The following is a 21,081-nucleotide window of genomic DNA, read 5'->3' as shown; positions in this document are numbered from 1 at the left end:
TTCTCATCTTGGCATGTCATTTTTCTTCCCTGAAGAGCAAAACGATATCAATAAATGCTAATACACTTATCTGACCACATTCTTTGAGAAAATGTTTCGGTACCTCTGATTGTCTTGGTGGTATAGACATCAGTCAATACTCTCCATTTTCTCCTTGGCCCTCAAAATTAAACCTTTGGCAAAATCTTCCCTTTTCCCCTGGTTTATAACTGAGTTGGTGAGTCATCTTTACTCTGTTAAAGAGCACAGTGATGAGTCACCAATGCACCACAGGCTGCTGTAATGGCAAACCCACCCACCATGAAGAAAACGCTTGCACAACATGAATTTATGCTGTAACAATTCACAGAGTTCATTGTTTTGGAATTGCTGTACTGCATACTGAGGTGTGTCAGACATTTTAAGACACTGCGCCTCACCGTGACACCACATGTGTCCCTGGAATAACGGGCCAAGTGCATATTCACCATCAAATCTGGGTTTATTTACTTATACTTGTCCCATGGCATGGCACACAGCCAGCTTATTCTCTGTATGATGGGAGTCTCATGAATGTATATAGGCCAAGGGTCTTCAACAGTTATGACAGGGGGTCCTCCAAATCTTTGAGTGATAGAAACCTTTTTCTCTTTTTTTATATTAACCACTTGAACCCCAGCATCCATATTTTGATAATTCTAGCCAAAAATAGCAGATCTTGCGTTGTGAGCTTGTAGGGGAAACCCCCCCAGGTTGTGTGGGTCCCTGCTTCCTCTCTCAACTAAGGGGTCCTTGTTCTGAAAACGTTGAAGACCCCTGATTTAGGCGCTGCTCTACAGATCACCATGGGCTTTGCTTGGGGACGTAGCCCAGATGTTCTATTACCTTGGAAAAGACATGGTGGTATACGGTGATGGTCAATTTGGGAGTGCTCAGTGCTGCAATACACTCATTACTGTATTTCACTGTATCTCACAACTTGAACTGTCACAAGATGTTAAGACTACTCAAGAAGAGTCCCATGTCCCACAACTAAGAAGAGGAGTATCATTAGGCTACATTTGGAGGGAATATTTCAAATAAATTAGTAAAATGACATGTGTTATGTTGTTTATTATCACAATGACAACACAAAATGTATCAACTGGATATGATAGAAATACCTTAATTTTGTCTTGTGATTAATTACATAAAATACTATGTCTAAATACAATCCTCACAATGTACTGGCACACAGCTTGTGCACACAGAAGTGGACAATCATATACATCAGTCAGAAACAGCCTAATCAACAATAATAAATCAACACTGTGCTTCATTGCTAGTTTGTATTTGATACATCACATATTAGCCTGTTACAGTAGTCTGTCACACAATGAATGTGTATGCACAAATGGCTGTGTAAACTGCTTAACAATGCTTAACGAATTACCAAGTTATTAATTATAATAATTAACTTTGATGTATTAGCTGTATTGCACATAGAAGAAAACTGGCATTTCCCCCACACATAACTCACAATTGTCACCATTTATGACACAGAGATAGGCTACATCTATCTATTGACAATCAAACCTAAAGGGGAAAATATTCACTAAGACAGGTGATTATTTTATAATCACAAAATCTAGTAAATATAATGTAGTTTTCAAAGACATACATCTCAAGACTTGTTTTGTGGTGAAGATGTTATCTACTGAATTTCAGTCCCACTGATCCATCAATGGGACGTGTGTTGGTACATAACCTTTTGACGGCGTGTCAATTGCCCCTGTGATGGGTGCAATTGTAACAGTGGTTCGTCATATTAACCCAACTGTATCTCAAATAAAATAAATAAATTACAATGATAATGCAATAAACTACAATGATTTCCTTTTTCTATTTTGTTTTTTCAAATTGATGTATTTTTACTTTCAAGCGTAGTGAAATATAATACATTAAATAATATTTGCTGTGTTGTAATCCCATATCTAAAAACACCTATATTAGCATAGGCTGCTAACCTTAATTTGTCACCAATAAACAATGATACAATTAATCTAAGTTTACTTTGCTGCATGTCATCTAAACTTTAGACAGCAGAAGGAAAATACATCAAAATCAGTTTTTGTTTTGTTTGTATGATAATTCTACTCTAAAGATTCTAAGAATTTTACATTTTTCATTGTATTACTTTTTCCCCCCCACAATATAAGAATGTTATGAAAAAAGTAATTGGTTTCCATGAATGTGTATTTTTTTGCAACCCTGAACAAGTAGGCTACATTTTAAATGATTTAAATAGAAAAACAGAAGCCGTTTTTGTTGCAATTGCCTGTTGCTACATATTACAGAAGTGAGCCTTGGTTCTTATAATGCTAGTTTTAGTTGTTTAGTTCTAGAACTTGTGTAATTTTGTATGGCTCCACAGAAGAATTCCAACAACATACAGAATCAAAGTAGAAATACTCTCTGGAAGTCTAATGGAAAAAGCATGATTAACTTCAGTAAGAATTATGCTATGATGACTCTGACTCCTCTAGTCCAGTCCTTTTCTAAAGAATTACCTTTTCCTTTGTTATTAGAATTATAACTTCTGTTCTGTCCATGGAGAATTCTCCAACCATATCTCCTCTACGTGGAAGAGTAACCACCACAAAGCTTTCCAACAACCCACAAATCAACCATTATCAACGTACCCTAACCCTAACCCTTCTAATGTACTTCTATACAATGTATTCATCTTGAAACATCGACATGCTGGCCTCTAGCAAAAGACATCCTTCTCAGTCTTACTGCCATCTTTCATATCGCAGGCAGGAGGGGTTTTCAAAGCATTTAATAAACTGCAACCATGCGTGCCCCTTATTCGTTAACTTCAAATGTGCCTTGTGGTGTTTCATAGTATAATGCACTATAACTCTATGATAATGCAGCGTACATGCGTCTCCACACTAACATGCCAGAGCTACACTGGGCCACCCTGCATATGTACATGCAAAGGGTAGGGATGGTAGAGCAGCGGGCACTGGGACGGTGCAATGTAATAGCTACTGAAAATGGGGTCTGCTATGTATGGTGCCGGCTGATAAAAGCAGGTCACGTTGGCAGTGTTTGGGATGGCATTCTGCTCACCTAGCACCCTCAGTGCCAGTACGGTGATCATATTGAGTGTCTGTCTCCTCTCGTGCCCCATTAAACACACAGTGCTCTCATCTATCACACGCCGCAGCGTCATCAGATAGTCATACTTGCTTGTCTCCTCATTGCCAACAAAATGGCACTGCAAGTAGGCTTCGATCTTACGCTGTTGTTCACTCACATCGGGAAAGTCAATGAAGAAACGGGAGCACATGTAGCGCTCCAGGGACTTGATCTCCGTCTCACTGGCTGGCCTGAAGTTCCGTACCAACAAGTCGCTGTACTTCAGCAAGCCTCCTCCTCGAATCTCCTCCGGGCTGTGTGTGGCAATGAGATGGTTTCGGAGGTGGCTGATGGCCTGCTCGAAGTCTCCGTACATGCACTCTACCGCAACGATGATTGTGGCATTCACTTCTGATAAGTCTGCCCATGAGCCTGACTCTGCGTTATCTCTGATTGCGTCTGTTGGCCTTGGCTCCAGGTCAGCCTGGGTGGGCCGCATGGCTGTGTCTGTTGCACGTGAATGACTCTGAGCCGTTGTGTCAGTGAGTTTTGTCTTCAAAACTTCTTTTGAGACCTTTCCATCTTGGCATGTGACGGGGGGATCATATGTGGGAGTTGTGCAGGTTTCTGCATCCCTTGAAGATTTGTGCACAGAGTCTGGCAGGGTAGAGTAATGAACCTCTGCATTCTGCAGTACAGGAGGCTTTGGCTGGATTGTTTGGGGTATTTCTATGGGGGGGAACAGCTGTGCTGTAAGGTCTGACAAATCTGTCAATAAAGGCACATTTTCAGGGAGCGCCAATTTACTGCCATTCTTCCGTGACAATTTTCTTTGTAATTTAGGTGAGGGGCAATAATCTGGTACAATGTCCTGTGATGTGTTGCAGGTTTTCTTAGCTGGAGGAGGAAATGAGATTTCAAAATCTTGTAGAACTGATGCATTGTCACTCACATGGATTAACGAGTCTGCTTTGAACTGAGGCGTTTCTTGATATTGGATTATTTCTTCCATCGACTTTCTTGTATGTACCAAGGAAAGTGGTTTGAAAGCTTTGGACTCTGGTAGCTCTTCTTCCTTCTTCAGCGGATTCATGCCGACTTTTGTTACAGAAGGTTCTGCAACTGCATATGAAGGTTTGGGGGATGAGCTTGACACGTAGTCTCTTCTGTTACATTGTCCTGCCTCCTTCAAATTGCTTCCATGCAGTTTAAATGCCATGTTTTCCCCAGTGGGAATGTCTATGTCTTCTGCACCCTCTTCACCCTCCAGAGACTTTAAATCAAGGCTGGTACTCTCACTTTGTTTGACTTTCTGTGTGTCTTGCTTATCCTTTACACACTCAACTACTGGAAGCAGAAAGTCGTCCTCAGGCCTAATGCACTCTTCATCTCGGCAAGGACTTTCACTGCTGTCTGCTATTACTGGGTGTTTTTCTTTGTCCTCTCTTAGATTGTGAGATTTCTGTGATTCTGTTTCTCTCCGCTCCGGTCCGACATCTGACAACTTCCCACAATGTAATTTTAATCCCTTAAACTTCCCTCCTTGTTTCTTTTCAGTCTCCCAGTAGGACTCTAGCATACGGTCGAGTATTATCTGGAAGGAGTCTACACTGAACTCAAACTGCCTTCGCAGAGAGCTTACAAACCTAAGCCCCACAGTTTTAGTTCTGTTGTTGGACAAAGAAATAAGGCTCCATTTGTCATGCTCATTGAAAACCTTGACCATCTTTTTCACATAGGCCTCCTTCATGGTAAGGCAAGTAATCTTGCGCCTGTTCACACCACAAGGGAGAAAGTCTCGGAGGCTCTCCAGCACGACCTCCTTAATAACCTGGAAGTCCTCTTGTTGAGGCAGCTCCACTCTGAAAATGATGTCAAGGTCTCTGTAGCCCATGCCATTATCTCTCACCATCACATGGCTGGCAGTCGAGCCATTAAGGCGAATGTCGTTGACCTGGATGTCTCTTTCAACCAGCCGATCCTTCACTACACGAATGATATCTTTCGCTCTCACCTCCAATGTGGGAAAGTTTCCTCTCCCATGGATGGGAATGACCTCAGTCAGGACTTTATCCAGAGCCTGGACTTGTTCTAGGGTCAATGTATGGAACCTTTTATCCATCTGAAGCGCCATTATCGTAATCTGTAAAATAAAAAGGACTTAGATCACATTATGGCATATTATTAGTGAACAGAAATATTTAGCCTATAAGTAAAGGTAAACATGGCCAAATCAATTAAAATTATATTGTTTTGAGTTCAAACAAGAAGTTAGAAGTTAGTACTGCAGTCAAAACGGATTTGTACACAGTTTATATATGATGCATATTTCATAATTCTGCACATATTTCATAATTCTGCAAATCAGCTACTTTACCAGTGATTTAACTATTTACCGTGATGTTGTTCCCATGTTTCTAAAGTTGTGGTATTAACTTTCTATAACAGGTGACTGAGTATTTACATTTGTCTTTTCAAATCAGTTTTAGTCATAGTAGACTAGATTTCTATTGGGAGCTTGTTCATTCTAACTTGCATTGTGTCTATTTAATGTAATAAAGAAGCAGTTACCATCTTTCGCAGTTTGGGGAAATGTGATTTTGTAATATAAGGGGTCTGGGGAGTGGTTTTAAGGACATTATATGTGGGCTATAGGCTACACAACCAAAGAATTTTAAGAACCGCTATTCACGTCTACCAACCTGTATTTCGTATTTATTTTTTCCAAACTAGTTTAAAAGAACAGAGTCGCAAATGTCAGTGGAATGCCCACTTTCCCCTATTTTACAAAGAAGAGTTCTCTTCTTTGTTTTATCTACAGTGCAATCCATGCATGAAATATTAGACAAAACTGCTGTGTGCCAGGACAATAGCAGCCTCCAGTGGATCATGGGGGTCACACCAACTCTGCAGCAGGACCCCTGTGGCTGCCAAGTGGTTTCTTTTAAACAAGACTAGTAGTATGAGTCATACTGAATGAAGCAGCACTCCTTGTGTTCCTTAGAATTGTTTCTCTTTTTACATAACATGACATTGCTTGTGTTTGGAAAAGTGACCTTTTATATCATGTTTAGGTTATAATGCGTTAATGCCAGGCTTGCAAAACCTGCATGTCCAAAAATATGACTGGGTTTTAGTCGTGACATCATATGCAATATTGATTGGTAATTCCACACACATGTAACAATGACCACCACTTTCGTGGAACTTAAAATCTACTTGAGGTAGCTAACTTTACTTGTGTCATGATGTTTTTGCTGATAAGTTCATCTAAATTCTATCAATTATTGATAAATGAATAAAAATGCCCAAACATTTTAACCATATTATGTTAAAAGTCTTTCTATTTTTTAAAATTTAAATAGGCTAATATACATAATTGTACATCTTTGACAGAAAACAAGAAGCTCTAAATAGGCATAGCTATACAGAGGATAAAAACAACAACAACAACAACAACAACAACAACAACAACAACACATAGTTAAACAGGAACTATGAAACAGAAGCGCGCAGATATTCAACGCATAAAGAATTCAACTCACCTGCAGTGTCCTTGTGTGATTTAAAACATGCACAACTGAATTAAAGTATAGCCTATATTTCTACAGCGTGCAATAAAACAAGATCCAACAGGTTTAATTAAATCTCCAATAATAGCGTTGACGCTGAGGAAGCAGGAGGTGTTGCTGTTGCTGACAGAGTTGTCCAATGCAATGTTTAAGTTGTAGCTAAACGCTCACTCTTTAGTCTTTTCTCTCAACAGGGGAACCGCTGTTTCCATGGCAATCTGGCGTCGTCACGAACTTGACGTGAAATCAGGACGAGCTTACACGGACTTATCAGCAAAAGTCTCGTCAGAATCGTCAGAATCGAACTCACCCACCCTGTCAAGCACTTATTGGGAGTTGTTTAGGCATTCAATTTAGTTTGACTCAGTTCCCTCTGATAGATATTGATATGTACAAATCTATCTATCTATCCATCTATCTATCTATCTATCTATCTATCTGCGATCTTGCAGAGGTAATAATAAAATAGGTTGTTCACTGTAAAATGCACTGCTACTACTGGAATGTAGGTCTATATTTCGCTGCTGAGCTTCTGCAGGGTGAAATATCATCATCATCACATATCAATACCAGACAGAGTGAGTCATCCTCTCTCTCTCCCTAGCTGGATCCTGCCACACTCAATTCAATTACATTTTCAATTCAAAGGAGCTTTATTGGCACGAGAAAACATACATAGGCTACACGTTTACATTGCCAAAGCATGCAAGTGTCAAATTATGTCAAAATATAATAAAAACTGTTAAAAATGGAGAAAGGGTACAGTATTGTGTAAAGAGAGTCACATTGTGTCGTTATTGTTAGACATACAGGGCATAAAGCTTTTTGAAACAAATAGCAGGAATCTTTTGCAGTCACTTTGGAGCAAATAAGCAGCATTTATTTTTTCTCAAAATAATTTAAATTGTAATAGGGTTAGTATAGATAGGCTACTAAGGTTAGGCTATAGATTTTGCAGATCTTTTATTTATTTTCATATAAGAATTGACAAAGTCAAGATGGATGTATTATTTATTAGCCTATTATATTCATTGAGTATCGATTCATATTACGTCAGCGTTTGTTTTTTTCCTTTTCATACCAAGGGAAGTTCCCTTTTTTGTGATGTCACGACCACGTGACGATGACGTCGTTCATATTTTGGTAGTTGATCAGGAAGTAGGAAAAGAAGGGAGACGTTAAAGACGCAAAAATAAAACATCAACTTTACAGTATTTAACTTTATTTATTAGTATATACACACCTCGACGGCTGTCTTTAAGGATCTGATCCGCTTCATCCGGGGATTTGTGACGTCTCTCGCTCAACATGTCGTCGAACATGGAGAGTATCCTTTTGAAAACTTTGTGAGAAAGATATATCTCAAAATGGTAACGTAGCTAAAATAGTCACTAGAATACAACCTATACCGCAATCTTTAGTTTTTACTTCATACTACCTATTATTATCAATGTTTTGGTCGTTCTAAAACGAAGCACTGAAAACGACATGCTGTGGTTGTTCTGTTGAAGAAGCAGTCAATCACGACCTGTTTGTACATGAAAAACTATTCATGTTCTCACCCGATACTCGAGCCTCGTGTTATATAGTGATAATGACTGTTGATTGGATTGCTGTTTATATAAAGCTGGTCACCAAAATACTACATCTGGCGCTTTTAGTTAGCAATGAGGTGGCATCAGACAATCAAGAGGTTACTGTAGTACGGTACAGTTACTAGTTACAGCCTACTACAGTTAAGAGGCAGCTCCTTAGCAAGCCACTGACTTATGAATTGTCAATTTGTCACAATGACAAATTAGTATGGAAGTCTTACTTATCAATTCTAAAGTGTCTACATTTAAGCCAGTTTAATGGATAAGTACATTTATATAACCTGATAGTCTGTCAGTGTGTGTGTGTGTGTGTGTGTGTGTGTGTGTGTGTGTGTGTGTGTGTGTGTGTGTGTGTGTGTGTGTGTCACTGCTTGTAGCCTATCCATGATGTTGTATGTGTATACTTGTTGTAATAGACCTGTGCATAATTGTGTACATAGGAAAATCTTAATACCAGTACTCGGTTATCAGGCAAGACGTCATTCATTCAGATTTATTTGATTATTTTTAACCCTTTAATTATTTGATTCTAGTTTGATCTTGAAATTATGGAAATATACAACCAGTGCTGTTTTGAAGTTTGTATTGTCTCCCAACATTTGTAATGCCTTGATACCACAACCTGTCAGTAGCTGGTCATAAAAGTTTCTTGGAAATGCCCAGTATATCTCTGAAATAACCCTAACCCTTAGTCGAAATAATGACATGTAGAAATAGCGAGATTTCTCCTGTTAATTTGACCATAAAGGTGGTCAACAAAAAATACTTGTTGTAGTCTTTAACCTCCCATCACAGAACAACTCTTCAACCTAAAGTTTGCTGCTAAAGAACTTCTACGCAATTCAAAAAAGTGTGACAAAGAGGAAAAGATAGAGAAAGCTAAAATCAAGAAGGTAAGTGCTGACAATAATAAGCAGCGAAAGTGTTTGACCGCTCATCTGAGCTGCCTAGCTCAGATGTAACCGAGTGTTCCCATTATGGAGATTATATGTAGTGAAAGTGTGGTTTTACTACAGATGAGAGGCTGAGCAGCCTGAGCTACTGCGGCTGTGAGCCCAATGGCTCATCGGTGACATAGCGCTCCTTCTAAAGTTATGGACCAGAGCTAGTAGGAGCTGCCTTTCCCTAACACTTTGATATGTCCTCATTCTAGGCAATCCAAAAAGGAAACATGGAAGTGGCCAGGATCCATGCAGAAAATGCTATTAGACAGAAGAATCAGTCGGTCAACTTCCTGCGAATGAGTGCTCGAATTGATGCGGTCGCAGCAAGGGTCCAAACTGCAGTCACGATGAACAAGGTAGGGTTTGGTCGGAATACCTGGACTTAACATACAGTCTCTAGATCATCAACATTGTCTTAGATATGTATTTTGTAAAGTTTTTGTTGTTGATCAACTCAGTGCTACTATGTCAGCAACATGTTTGATTTATATTCATTTATATTTATGTATTATTCCACAGGTCACAAAATCTATGGCTGGAGTAGTGAAAGGAATGGATTCTACACTGAAGAGTATGAATCTGGAAAAGGTAATGTGTGTGCTTAAAAGAGACTAAATATGCAAAGCGAGAATAAATATTGTTTTCTGTAAAACAACCTTATAAAGACCTTATAAAGCTGTAGTATTATAATTACTAGACTACTAGGGCACCACACAAAAACGATCCAATTCATACCCACTCTGTTTGTGCAGTACTCCTTTACCTGATGTAGTCGACTAGTCGTAAATCATTTCTGACATGTTGGAGTCTCAGGCTTATCTCACATTTTCTCATACTCGGCCACTTAGCAAAGCCGACGGGTCAGGTTGGCAGATCAGGAAATCTGGTGCCACACCCCTTCTAAACACACAGAGATTTGGTGCATACTCCGCAGAGTTACGGATGACACGTGCAGATATGTTAGTTTTTGTGAATTCAGAGATGAATATTCTTATTACAAAAATATGCTCAATGATTTCTGTTCATTAAAAAGAAGGTCTACCTGTTACTGTAAAAAAAAAAAATCACAAATCACCTCGGGGCCAGTAGAATACATTTTGATGTTATTTTCTCAGATTTCAGCTCTCATGGACAAATTTGAGCATCAATTTGAAACGCTGGATGTTCAGACAGCCCAAATGGAGGACACCATGAGTAGCACAACAACACTTACAACACCACAGGTACACAATACATACTGTACACCACTTTCCCCATTATTTTCACCAGTTTTAGCTGTAATATGTTCTTTAAGACACTTTTCATTTGCCCAAATATTTGTATGTTTCAGAATCAAGTGGATTCACTGATGCATGAACTGGCCGATGAAGCAGGGTAAACATTATTGACTGCTCATTTTGTTGGTATTTTTTTCAAATTCTCTATATAAAATATTGTTAATGTAATATAATATTTTCAAATTGCATATTTAGGTTGGATCTGAACATGGAGCTACCCCAGGGACAGACGGGATCGGTCGGCGCCAGTGTTGCTTCGGCAGAGCAGGTGCATGCACGCACGCACACGCGCACGCACACACACACACACACACACACACACACACACACACACACACACACACACACACACACACACACACACACATTATTGCACTTATATTACTATTCTGCCATCTATGACACATGCTATTGTTTCTCTGTTTGAAGGATGAATTGTCTCAAAGGCTTGCCAAACTCAGAGACCAAATGTAGGAAGAAAGGAAGACTTCAGTTGATGGGGGACATCACATAACTGAGTGCTTCAGGTCAACTGTGTACGATCTGACATGTATATTACTACAAACTTTGCCATTACTTTAAAATGACATTGATAATGTCTTTATTTTGCCTTTACATCACATACTTCTCTCTTCGGGTTCTACTGTATAATATTTTAGTCTATGGGCCTTATTGGTTTCTGGTATAATATGACCTCTTCATGAATAGGCCTACTTGTGGTTGCATGCCAAAAACTGAAAAGAGTGGTGTGTATAAAATATATGCGTTTCTCAAAATACATATTTACCAATGATGCAACTGTATCAGTAAGTATGTTTCAGAAGTGCGTAAATTGGAATTTAATTTCATATATTTCTTATAAGTGTGTAATTTGTGGTTATTAATATTATTTTGTTTCCCTTATCTATGTTCCAGAGGGGAATTGACCTCTGGTTGTGTATTATGCTTTTTGTCTTAGGGTTGTAGATGAAAACTCTTGTCAATTCTTTTGGGAAATGGGCTATAGCTTGGAAATTACATAAGCCTATAATAAAAGTTTATAACACTTTTATTCCTTTGCCTTTGGTTTTCAATAAATGTAATAGAAAGCTACATTGCATCTCATCTAGTCTAATGTCTCTGGTCTGGATACTTAGAATGGTAACAGAGAATACTTAGAATATGCCCTCTTGCTCTACCCTGGATGAGTCTGAAAACTACTAGAATTTTACATAATATTATTTACTGGGCAGTGGGGCAGAGTAACGCAATAGGAAGCAGATATTGAGATGATAGCTGCTAATTGGGGTGTAATGTCAAGCCTAAGCTTCTCATCAAAAATATGATTACTAAATACATTACTGTGAAACAAGGTATGCACCTCTTCTACAAGACTATATTTCCACCAATTTCCTTTGTCAGTTTTTAGCTGGTCAGCAGGACCAGCTCTTTAAACAGATTACATTGTCCTGAGACATTCAGGGGACCTAGGGGACCTATTTGCCGATTGGCTGTCCATGTCACATGGTCACCGAGCTCATGATCCATTGGCCAGGCCCTCCAGATCTGTACTGCTGTAATGACATATTTTGTCCAGCAGGGAGCACCATTCCTTCACACTGAGGCGGTGCCTGTGGCCAGCCTGCTTGTGATAAATGAAACAGAAGAAAAGAGAGGTCTATACTTGAGTAAAAGTACAAAAGTATTGGCATCAAAGTACAAAATGTTTGTATGATTGCTTGTAGATCGGCTATCATTCTTTGATTTTCACAAGTCATTGTTGACATCATCATCCATTTAAGCTTTATAATTAGCTTCATACTAACATTAACATTATTTTTCTTCTTTCAATTCTAAACGTAGAGATTAGGTTATGAAAGGAAGGTGATTAGGTGATGAAAACTAGCAAAACTATAGCAGCCATTCACTTTAATCAACGCGATGCATCCAATGTAATTGTGATGAGGATGTCAAACAAACGTTAATCACGTCGTATTTAATTATACTTCATCTGTTACAGATGATTGTCCAAATAAACCGTACGTTATTTAAACTGTGAGCCATTTATAGACAATATGCAGTGTTGCCCTGGGCATCGTTGTAGGCTGTAGTAGGTGATGTGTCACACCATCTGCATACCATCTGCATTAACATATGAACTGAACGAGTATGCAAGTTGTCAATGATTTAACTCTATGACCATGATATGGGCTTTGGTGTGAAGTCATGAAAATATCGTACCCTACACAATTTACAAAAGCAACACAAAGTACATTCATTGATGAGCTGCTTCTTCCTGTCATCTGATCAGTGTCCACACAGTAGATTAATTCGAGTTGCATTTTAATATCAAATGAAACAGAGCAAAAACGATGTGCTGAATGAACCAATGCGAGTCTTTGAGAATTACAGTTAGTATCTTCACAAATAATGAGCACATTTCTAGAGACACGGTAACACATTCATTGTACTAAATGACAAGAAAGCATATATTTAGAACGATATGTAGCAGTGAAATACCACAAGATTTTGGAAAATGCCTACAATCAATACACTTATTTGAACACCTTGGTTACATTAAGTTCTGCATAATGCGTACTTTCTGCTTTTGGTACATTTCAATACAAATACTTTTTATACTTGTACTCAAGTAAATTTTGAATACAAGTCTTCCACTTGTATGATACTTAAGTAAAGAATGCGAGTACTTTTCCCACTACTGCCTAATAAGCATGCTAGTTTTAGTAAAATCAGACATCACAGATAGATTTATAGAGTAATAGGCTATATGGCAACTGTAAACTTAGCAGGAGTCCTCCAGGCTATGGGGGAAAGTAGCTGTTGGAAAAAGTACTCAAATGTTTTACACTTGTTTTTTTAAAAGTATCTTAAAAGTATCAATACTGCACTGTAGATGTACTCAGTTATAAGTAAAAGTCACACACACACACACACACACACACACACACACACACACACACACACACACACACACACACACACACATACACGGGGGGGGGGGAGTGACAAAATTCATAGATCTAGAACACAGACTTCATAGATATAGAACACAGAATATGTACAGTACAGTACAGTACAGTGAGGTACAGTATACAGTACAGTAAAGTACAGTAAGGTAATACGCAGTTATTACTGTTGTTTGAGCACGCCCGAGTTTTTTCAAAACTTTTTTTTTCCAAAAAACATTTTTTTCCAAAACTTTTTTTTTTTCAAAAAACATTTTTTTTTTTTTTTCAAAAAACATTTTTTTTTTCATCTGACCAGCTTATATATTGACTGTGTCAATTCTTGTTTTTCCCATTATTGGGTACTTGAAATCACAGCCTTGTAGAAACTGATCTTCATGTGAAACTCATTCATTGCAAATTTAAGTTATTCAGAAAGTGAACATTTAAATTAAAAAATATACAGAAACATATTGCACTATTAATACACTAGTAGACCTATGGGTTTTGTATCACATGTTTGTTATTGGTACTGTGATCAAAAAAGGAGATTTGCTTTGATTTTGGAGGAGAAATGTCAAGCTTTTACCACTGCCTGTCCGACTCAGCTTTGAAGACAAGTTACCCAACCACACACAACAAAATTTTGTGTGTGGTTGGGTAACTTGGGTGATTCGTTTTGTTAGTATACCTTAAGGCCGTTAGATGGCAGCAAAACGTCTTGTGCGCTCCAAAAGTGGCATTTGCCATGTGCCGCGGCATATATTATTAGCATTTGTTTATTTTGTCAAAATGTCAAGCTATTTTCAGTTTCACTACTTCTTAAACATTTGTTTTCTAATTTATGGAATAATTTATGGAAAAAAATGTGTCCGCGACCCAAAAATTGGTCCCGACCCACTGTTTGGGAAACAGTGGCCTACACAGGGGTCTTCAACAGGGGGTCCGCGACCCCTAGGGGGTCCGCGGAGGTACTGCAGGGGGTCCGCGAAATTATTGCTTTAAAAAAAAAAAAAAAAAAATCAAAAAATGTTTTTTTTTTCTTTTCTTTTTTCTTCTCACATTTATGTTAAAAAATAAATCATGATTCTATCCATTTTGAATAGCTTGAATACATGATTACTATGCAATTGACAGATTGTTGATATTATTGACACAATTGGTTCTCAGTTAATAAGTAGTATGTTTAGAAATGGTAGTGGTACGACCCTGCTCGCTGTAACTTACATGTTTAAAATAAAAAATATGTCGTAGCCCCGACCCCCCCACCCTACGAGGTGGTATGGTAGGGGGTCCCTGCTCCATCTCCCCATCAGTTTGGGGGTCCCCGGCCTGAAAACGTTGAAGACCCCTGGCCTACAACATAATGCAGTTTAGATCTCGAGCTCCACCTAGCGGCCATCAGTGGGAACGACAGAGGTTGGGGACTGGAGAGTCAATCAGCGTAAACAGGAAGCAGCTGATCTGGACTTCACTGCCAGCTTGTGATCACAGGACCAAGTAATGTATAACATGTTTTTCTTTTAACACAACCAAAACGGTCCATATAAAATCATTAACCGCTCTACCACGCCAGGGAAACTATTGGAACGTGGCTAGCTTGAACTTAGCATAGCTTTGCTAAGCTGTCTTTAACACTTAATTCGGGTTTGGTTGATATGCTGCTATAGCTAGCGCTTAGCATAGCTTTATTGCATGAACAAAAAAATGTGAATGTGATTGACGAATAGCCTAAAGTGTTTTGTTTTATGAACTCAACGTTTTACGCAAAACATGGCTTGGTTTACGACTATCTCCCCCCGAACAATGATTATTATGGTCCCGTTTGTGAGTTAAAATAAACACTTAGCACAAAGTAGTGGTGTAATAAGTAACCGAGTATATTTACTTATGTACTTATTTCCAGTTTGTGTATCTACAAGCTGCGAGCTTGTAGATCTGCTATTGTAGATCTATTTTCTGAATATTTCTTTACATTTGGAAAGTCGAAATGGAACATTCTGCAAAATGAGTACTTTTACTTTTGATACTTTAACTAAGTACATTTTGATAGCAATACTTCAGTATTTTTACTCAAGTACATTTAGAATTCTGGACTAAATGAAACATAGTATTTCTATGTTGCCGTAGTATTTCTATGTTTTATCTATGTAAAACATTTGAGTACTTTTCCCACCACGGACTAGATGAACTATGCTGTCACTAACATAACACCTAAGTGAAAATGGTCTCATCATCTGACCCGCAGCTGTCACAGTCGCGTGAGTAACTGAAGAAGTGAGAGGCCACACCTGGGGGTAAAAAAAAAACAGAAGCAAGACATTCAAAGTAATAATATTCTACTTCTTCACCAAAGGGAATGTCAAGCACAGCTATGAAAAAAAAGGTGAGTCATTAAACATTGTTGTTGAGAAGCAGGACATTCTGGGGTCGAAAGAATTGAGTGATTAATTACCCATTATAAGGGGGTGATTCTACAAATGTCTTCTAATTCCTAAATAGTTTTTGTGTGTGTGGGGGGGTTCTGTAACAGTGATGCTCAAACATTTTCATGTCAAGGACCCCCAGAATTATATGTATTTGCCCGCTGAGTCGCCGACCCCCCATCTCAAAATATTTTGTTCCAGCGACCCCCAGAAGCAATTAAAGATGTTTGAGTTACAAATGTTTGCTTTAAAAATAATATATATTTAAAGATTTGCACAAATTTTCCTTTCAAAAATAGCAGATCTACAAGCTAGGCTTGTCACGATACTGCATTTCTAACTTCGATACGATATTTAAAAAAAAAATCGATACTCGATACCATTTTCGATACCACGGCGATTTTAGTGCAAAATTATTTGTTTTATCTAAAGAAAAATACAGAACTAGAAATACAGAACTTTAAAATAACTAGGAATAAGCCAAAGTAGGAAGGATACACATAAAAGTAACGTTGGTGTAAACCAACGAGAGAGGTAAAAACTGAGTATCGATATTATCGATACTATGGAAAAGTTATATTGAAAATCGATACTATATTCAAAATTGATGCTTTTCGATAAATCAATATTTTTTACATCACTACTACAAGCTCATAGTGCAGCACCAAGTGCTGTGCTATGAGCTTGTATATCTGCTATTTTTGAATAGCCAAAGTAAAATAATGGTTGAGGTGGTTAACATGTAAAGTTACACAGATGCTGTCCAGGTCTTAGAAAGGTAGAAAGAATTGAGTGATAAACTGTGTCTTGACGTTGTGTTCAAGGTGCTGTTGATGGGGAAAAGTGGGTCTGGAAAGACCAGTATGAGGTCAATCATATTTGCCAACTACATTGCCCGAGACACACGGCGTCTCGGAGCCACAAGTAAGTAGATTGAATGACGTCATCGTGTCACATTAGCATTTATATTTTATAATGATCAATAGTGCGTTTATGTTTTAATCTGCAAATAATTGTCTCGCCTTCAAAATGTAGTTGATGTGGAACACTCCCATGTGCGGTTTCTTGGCAATCTGGTCCTGAACCTATGGGATTGTGGAGGGTAAACCATATTTATTATTTATCATCTTCTGACCAGCTACAAAGAAGTTAGAGCCAATATGATCTGATGACAATACTTTTTCTCTTTTTTTCCAACTATCAGGCAGGACAACTTCATGGAGAACTATTTCACAAGCCAGAGGGACAACATTTTCAGGAACGTGGAGGTGCTGATTTATGTATTCGATGTTGAAAGCCGTGAGCTGGAGAAAGACATGCACTACTACCAGTCTTGCCTGGAAGCCATCCTGCAAAACTCTCCTGATGCAAAAGTGTTCTGCCTTGTGCACAAAATGGATCTGGTGCAGGAAGACCAAAGGGATTTGGTAAGACAGATGTGGTTTTTCGATAAGATAGAAATCAACAGTATACACACACACACACACACACACACACACACACACACACACACACACACACACACACAATTGCTAAATCTGGCTGCTATTACTGCTCTTCTGTGGAAATTCTGTTCCGCTTTAAGGCCTAAATGTGATAGTCATGTGACAGGAAGTCATCAGTATTGGCATGAAACTAAAGTGCTCACTGTTCCATAGTCAGTGGTTTTAAACAGTTTTTCATATTAAGGCCCATTATTTATACAGCATTTGAGCCGCGGACGACCATTTGATGAGATTTTAATATTTTGTCATCGTTGGATACGATTTTGGCCACAATTCCATGCTGTATTGATGTGGTACCATACAAGAGATGATAAGCAAACGTTGACAAAAATAATTCTTCTACATTCTCTAATTGTGTAGACGTTTAACAATAATTTAACACTCATTTTACGCTCAAGAGTTAAAGATCTATAAGGGTGCATTTGGTTACCAACTCTCCATTTAGCTGGGGACCACCTGGAACCCCCTCAAGGACCAATGGTTGAGAACCACTGCAATAGTCTGTCAACAACCTATCACTGTATAATATATACATTTGACATTCTTTTTATTAACTTTTGTTTCATAAACATGTTGACCATCCACTTTCTCTTCCAGTTTGAACTTGTAAAGGTCCTACACCACCATGAAGTATAAAATATTAGAAATTAACATGTGTAAAACATGTAGAATGAATCGCATTCATATAACAAATGCCATAATTTCATTTTGTACATTTTGTATTGTATATAACTATATACTAATATTGTTAGTACCTCTGAAAATGTCATGTTGACATCGGCTACCAACTACTAGTTGGGGGGGAAAAAAGGAGGGGACATCACGGGGGCTCTGGTCAATGAAGGGTCTTTATGATCATAGTTGATCCACTCCTTTGGGACGGTATGGGGATACATATTTACCAAGTAAAACCCCTAAATCTTTTGTCACAGCTGTTAGTTTAAAAGCCGATTTACTAACGTATTAATAGAGTAAATATTATAGTTCGTGGCACACCTTGCTCGACAAAATTGATGTGAGTACAATATCTGCTATTTTCACTGTTTGTATCGCGGGCAAATGTCTATCCTGGGAAAATGTCTAATTTCTCTTTTGGGTCTCGAGCTAAAACATTTGGGAACCACTGGTAGGTGACTATTGTTTCAGGTTCACTGTTGATAATGTTGTGCTATTGTGAAAATTCCTTAAAAGTAACTCCCTCAATCCATGTGACTGTTGTAGATCTTTAAGGAGCGTGAAGAAGACTTGAGGAGACTGTCCAGACCACTGGCTTGCACATGCTTCAGGACGTCAATTTGGGATGAAACGCTGTACAAGGTTGAGAATCTATTTGACCACATGTTGAACTGTGTGCTAACAGTACTGGCAATCTCTTAACAAACCGCTGTCTCTCAATGTTCTCAGGCATGGTCCAGTATTGTATACCAGCTGATACCAAACGTCCAGCAGTTGGAGACGAACCTGAGAAACTTTGCACAAATCATAGAAGCAGACGAAGTTCTTCTGTTTGAGAGAGCGACATTTCTGGTAAGAGAAAAGCAGGCTGCTTGAGATGTATTTATGCTTGTATTTCTCTTGTGATTGGCATGTTGCTTAATATTATATACACATTATGTTGTAGGTGATCTCCCACTATCAGTGCAAAGAACAGCGTGATGCTCACCGGTTTGAGAAGATCAGCAACATAATTAAACAGTTCAAGCTCAGTTGTAGGTAAGCACACCTTCCAAATGTACAGCCCACCCCCCCTTCCAAGACTGCTTGATACATGTACTTGGTGATTCTGATTTTAGACTTGATTTATTTCAGTAAACTTGCAGCCTCCTTCCAAAGTATGGAGGTGAGGAACTCCAACTTTGCAGCCTTCATCGATGTCTTTACTTCCAACACATACGTCATGGTGATCATGTCAGACCCCTCCATACGTAAGTTTAAAGATTCGGTGCATAGAACCATGCGTTGAAATGATATTTTGTTAAGGACTTGCATAGATCGCCATCATGCATGTCTTTTTTTTTGTAGCGTCTGCAGCGACTCTCATCAATATTCGCAATGCTAGGAAACACTTTGAGAAGTTGGAGCGTGTGGATGGACCCAAGCACAGTCTGCATATGCGAATGCGCTAGCTAAAGGAATGGAGTAAGTGGATACACTCAACCAATCAGTCCAAACTTCAGGCCACAGGATGTGGTCCATCCGTGATTCAAATGAGCAGCCCTGCACTGCCTCTCCTGTATCTTCACACTCAATCACAATTATTATTGAGTTATTGTTTGAAAATCAGTTTTTTTGTTTAGTCTAATTTCTACAGTGATCATATGTTTCTTGATCAGTGATGCTATTTTATCAAAAATATTTGTCCTAACATAAGAATTAAAGGAGAAAAAAAGAAATGCTTGTGTTTACATTTAAGGGGCCAACAATGCTGTCTTGCTTTGCCATGCTAATATTGGTATGGAATTATGATTTCATTAATAAAAGGACAAAACTCCCAAAGCATAAAGGTCAGAACATGTGCATAAGTGAATTGTATGCAATATTTATATTTTGTTAATGGGGTATTCCACTTGTCAAACCTTGTCATTTTAATTTCATATTTCATACCTGCTCCTGCTCCCTGCCATCCCTCTATATAAAGGACACCCATTGAACGTCAAACTCCATTTAGAAAACACATGCCTGGTTCTGGTGACTAATATTGTCCTAATGTGTGACGGAGCTGTTTATTGTACTGTATTAATCTTTTCCCCATTTTCTGGTTTCTTGTTACAAAAATGTATAAAATGTAAAAGTGACTGAAAAGGGCCCTCACGCATTGGGACAATATCAGAAGGAGAGACATCTGTTTTCTAGTCTAACATGGTTAAAATTGAGTTTGAAGTTCAATAGGTTTATATAGGAATGTAGCAGGTGTGATAAAATGAATTATCATAATACTAAATATTGAATCAAGCAGCTTAATACTGGGGCGCCAGCTGGCCTACTGGTCCAGGCGCATACCACATAAGCATTGCCACATAGGCAATGATGCCTGACGGCATCGCCGGTTCGATTCCCGATCCGGACGACCTTTGCTGCATGTCACTCCCCGTCTCTCCCCCCGTTTCCTGTCAGTCTACTGTCCTATCCAATAAAGGCATAAAAGCCCAAAAACAAATCTTAAAAAGCCAGAGTATACAAAAGCCAAAATCGGTCCAGAAGTACAATCTATTTAGGGGTTTTGTTAATATTAACAGATTTAATAATCTTATTAAAGAAGGCATGTTTTGATATTTTGTTTCAGCTTGACCAATCCTATCCAGCTTCATGTGGACATTTTTGTGTACTGGCAAATCATCTATCATTCCTCCTAGGACTTATTAGCCACAATGAGTAGAGACAAGATGTACTGTGCTAGAGCACAATACCCTATTAAAAAATACGATTTCTTGTCTATTCTGATGCCACCAGAATAATGGTAATTTTATCATAACCCAAATGTAGGTGTTTGCCCAAAGACTGCTTCTTTTAGATTTTTGAGGCAACCATAGATTATTTTCAGATGTTTATTACACAAACGTTCATCATAGCTTTAGCACAGTAATAAACATCCTCAAGCATTCAAATTTAAATTATGTTAGAACTCACTGTAGTTTGTACAATATTTTCATTTTCCACTGTAACATTGATTACTCTGAAAATGTCTTAAATTCGTTCCCATGATGGTAGTCAA

The 21,081-nt window shown here is 38.4% G+C and overlaps 2 protein-coding genes across 2 annotated transcripts; both read left to right on the top strand.

The window, feature by feature from the left end:
* The first annotated feature begins 7,831 nt into the window (after positions 1–7,831).
* LOC308304994 (charged multivesicular body protein 1B1) lies at positions 7,832–11,544 on the top strand. Its single transcript, XM_080749620.1, has 8 exons — positions 7,832–8,004; positions 9,068–9,165; positions 9,426–9,572; positions 9,736–9,804; positions 10,332–10,439; positions 10,547–10,590; positions 10,689–10,761; positions 10,923–11,544. The coding sequence occupies exons 1-8, from the start codon at positions 7,986–7,988 to the stop codon at positions 10,965–10,967; spliced, it is 603 nt and encodes a 200-aa protein (XP_080605746.1). The 5' UTR covers positions 7,832–7,985; the 3' UTR covers positions 10,968–11,544.
* Positions 11,545–14,897: 3,353 nt separating this feature from the next.
* On the top strand, positions 14,898–19,814 carry rraga (Ras-related GTP binding A). The gene is made up of 10 exons (XM_080749611.1): positions 14,898–14,938; positions 15,687–15,824; positions 16,689–16,788; positions 16,900–16,966; positions 17,069–17,291; positions 18,591–18,686; positions 18,774–18,896; positions 18,991–19,082; positions 19,179–19,294; positions 19,392–19,814. The coding sequence occupies exons 2-10, from the start codon at positions 15,798–15,800 to the stop codon at positions 19,493–19,495; spliced, it is 948 nt and encodes a 315-aa protein (XP_080605737.1). The 5' UTR covers positions 14,898–14,938; positions 15,687–15,797; the 3' UTR covers positions 19,496–19,814.
* The last annotated feature ends 1,267 nt before the right edge of the window (positions 19,815–21,081 follow it).

Source organism: Nannobrachium achirus (assembly GCF_963921795.1).
Source record: "Nannobrachium achirus genome assembly, chromosome: 19".
In the NCBI taxonomy this organism is placed as follows: domain Eukaryota; kingdom Metazoa; phylum Chordata; class Actinopteri; order Myctophiformes; family Myctophidae; genus Nannobrachium; species Nannobrachium achirus.
This window is presented reverse-complemented; position numbering and strand designations above follow the sequence as displayed.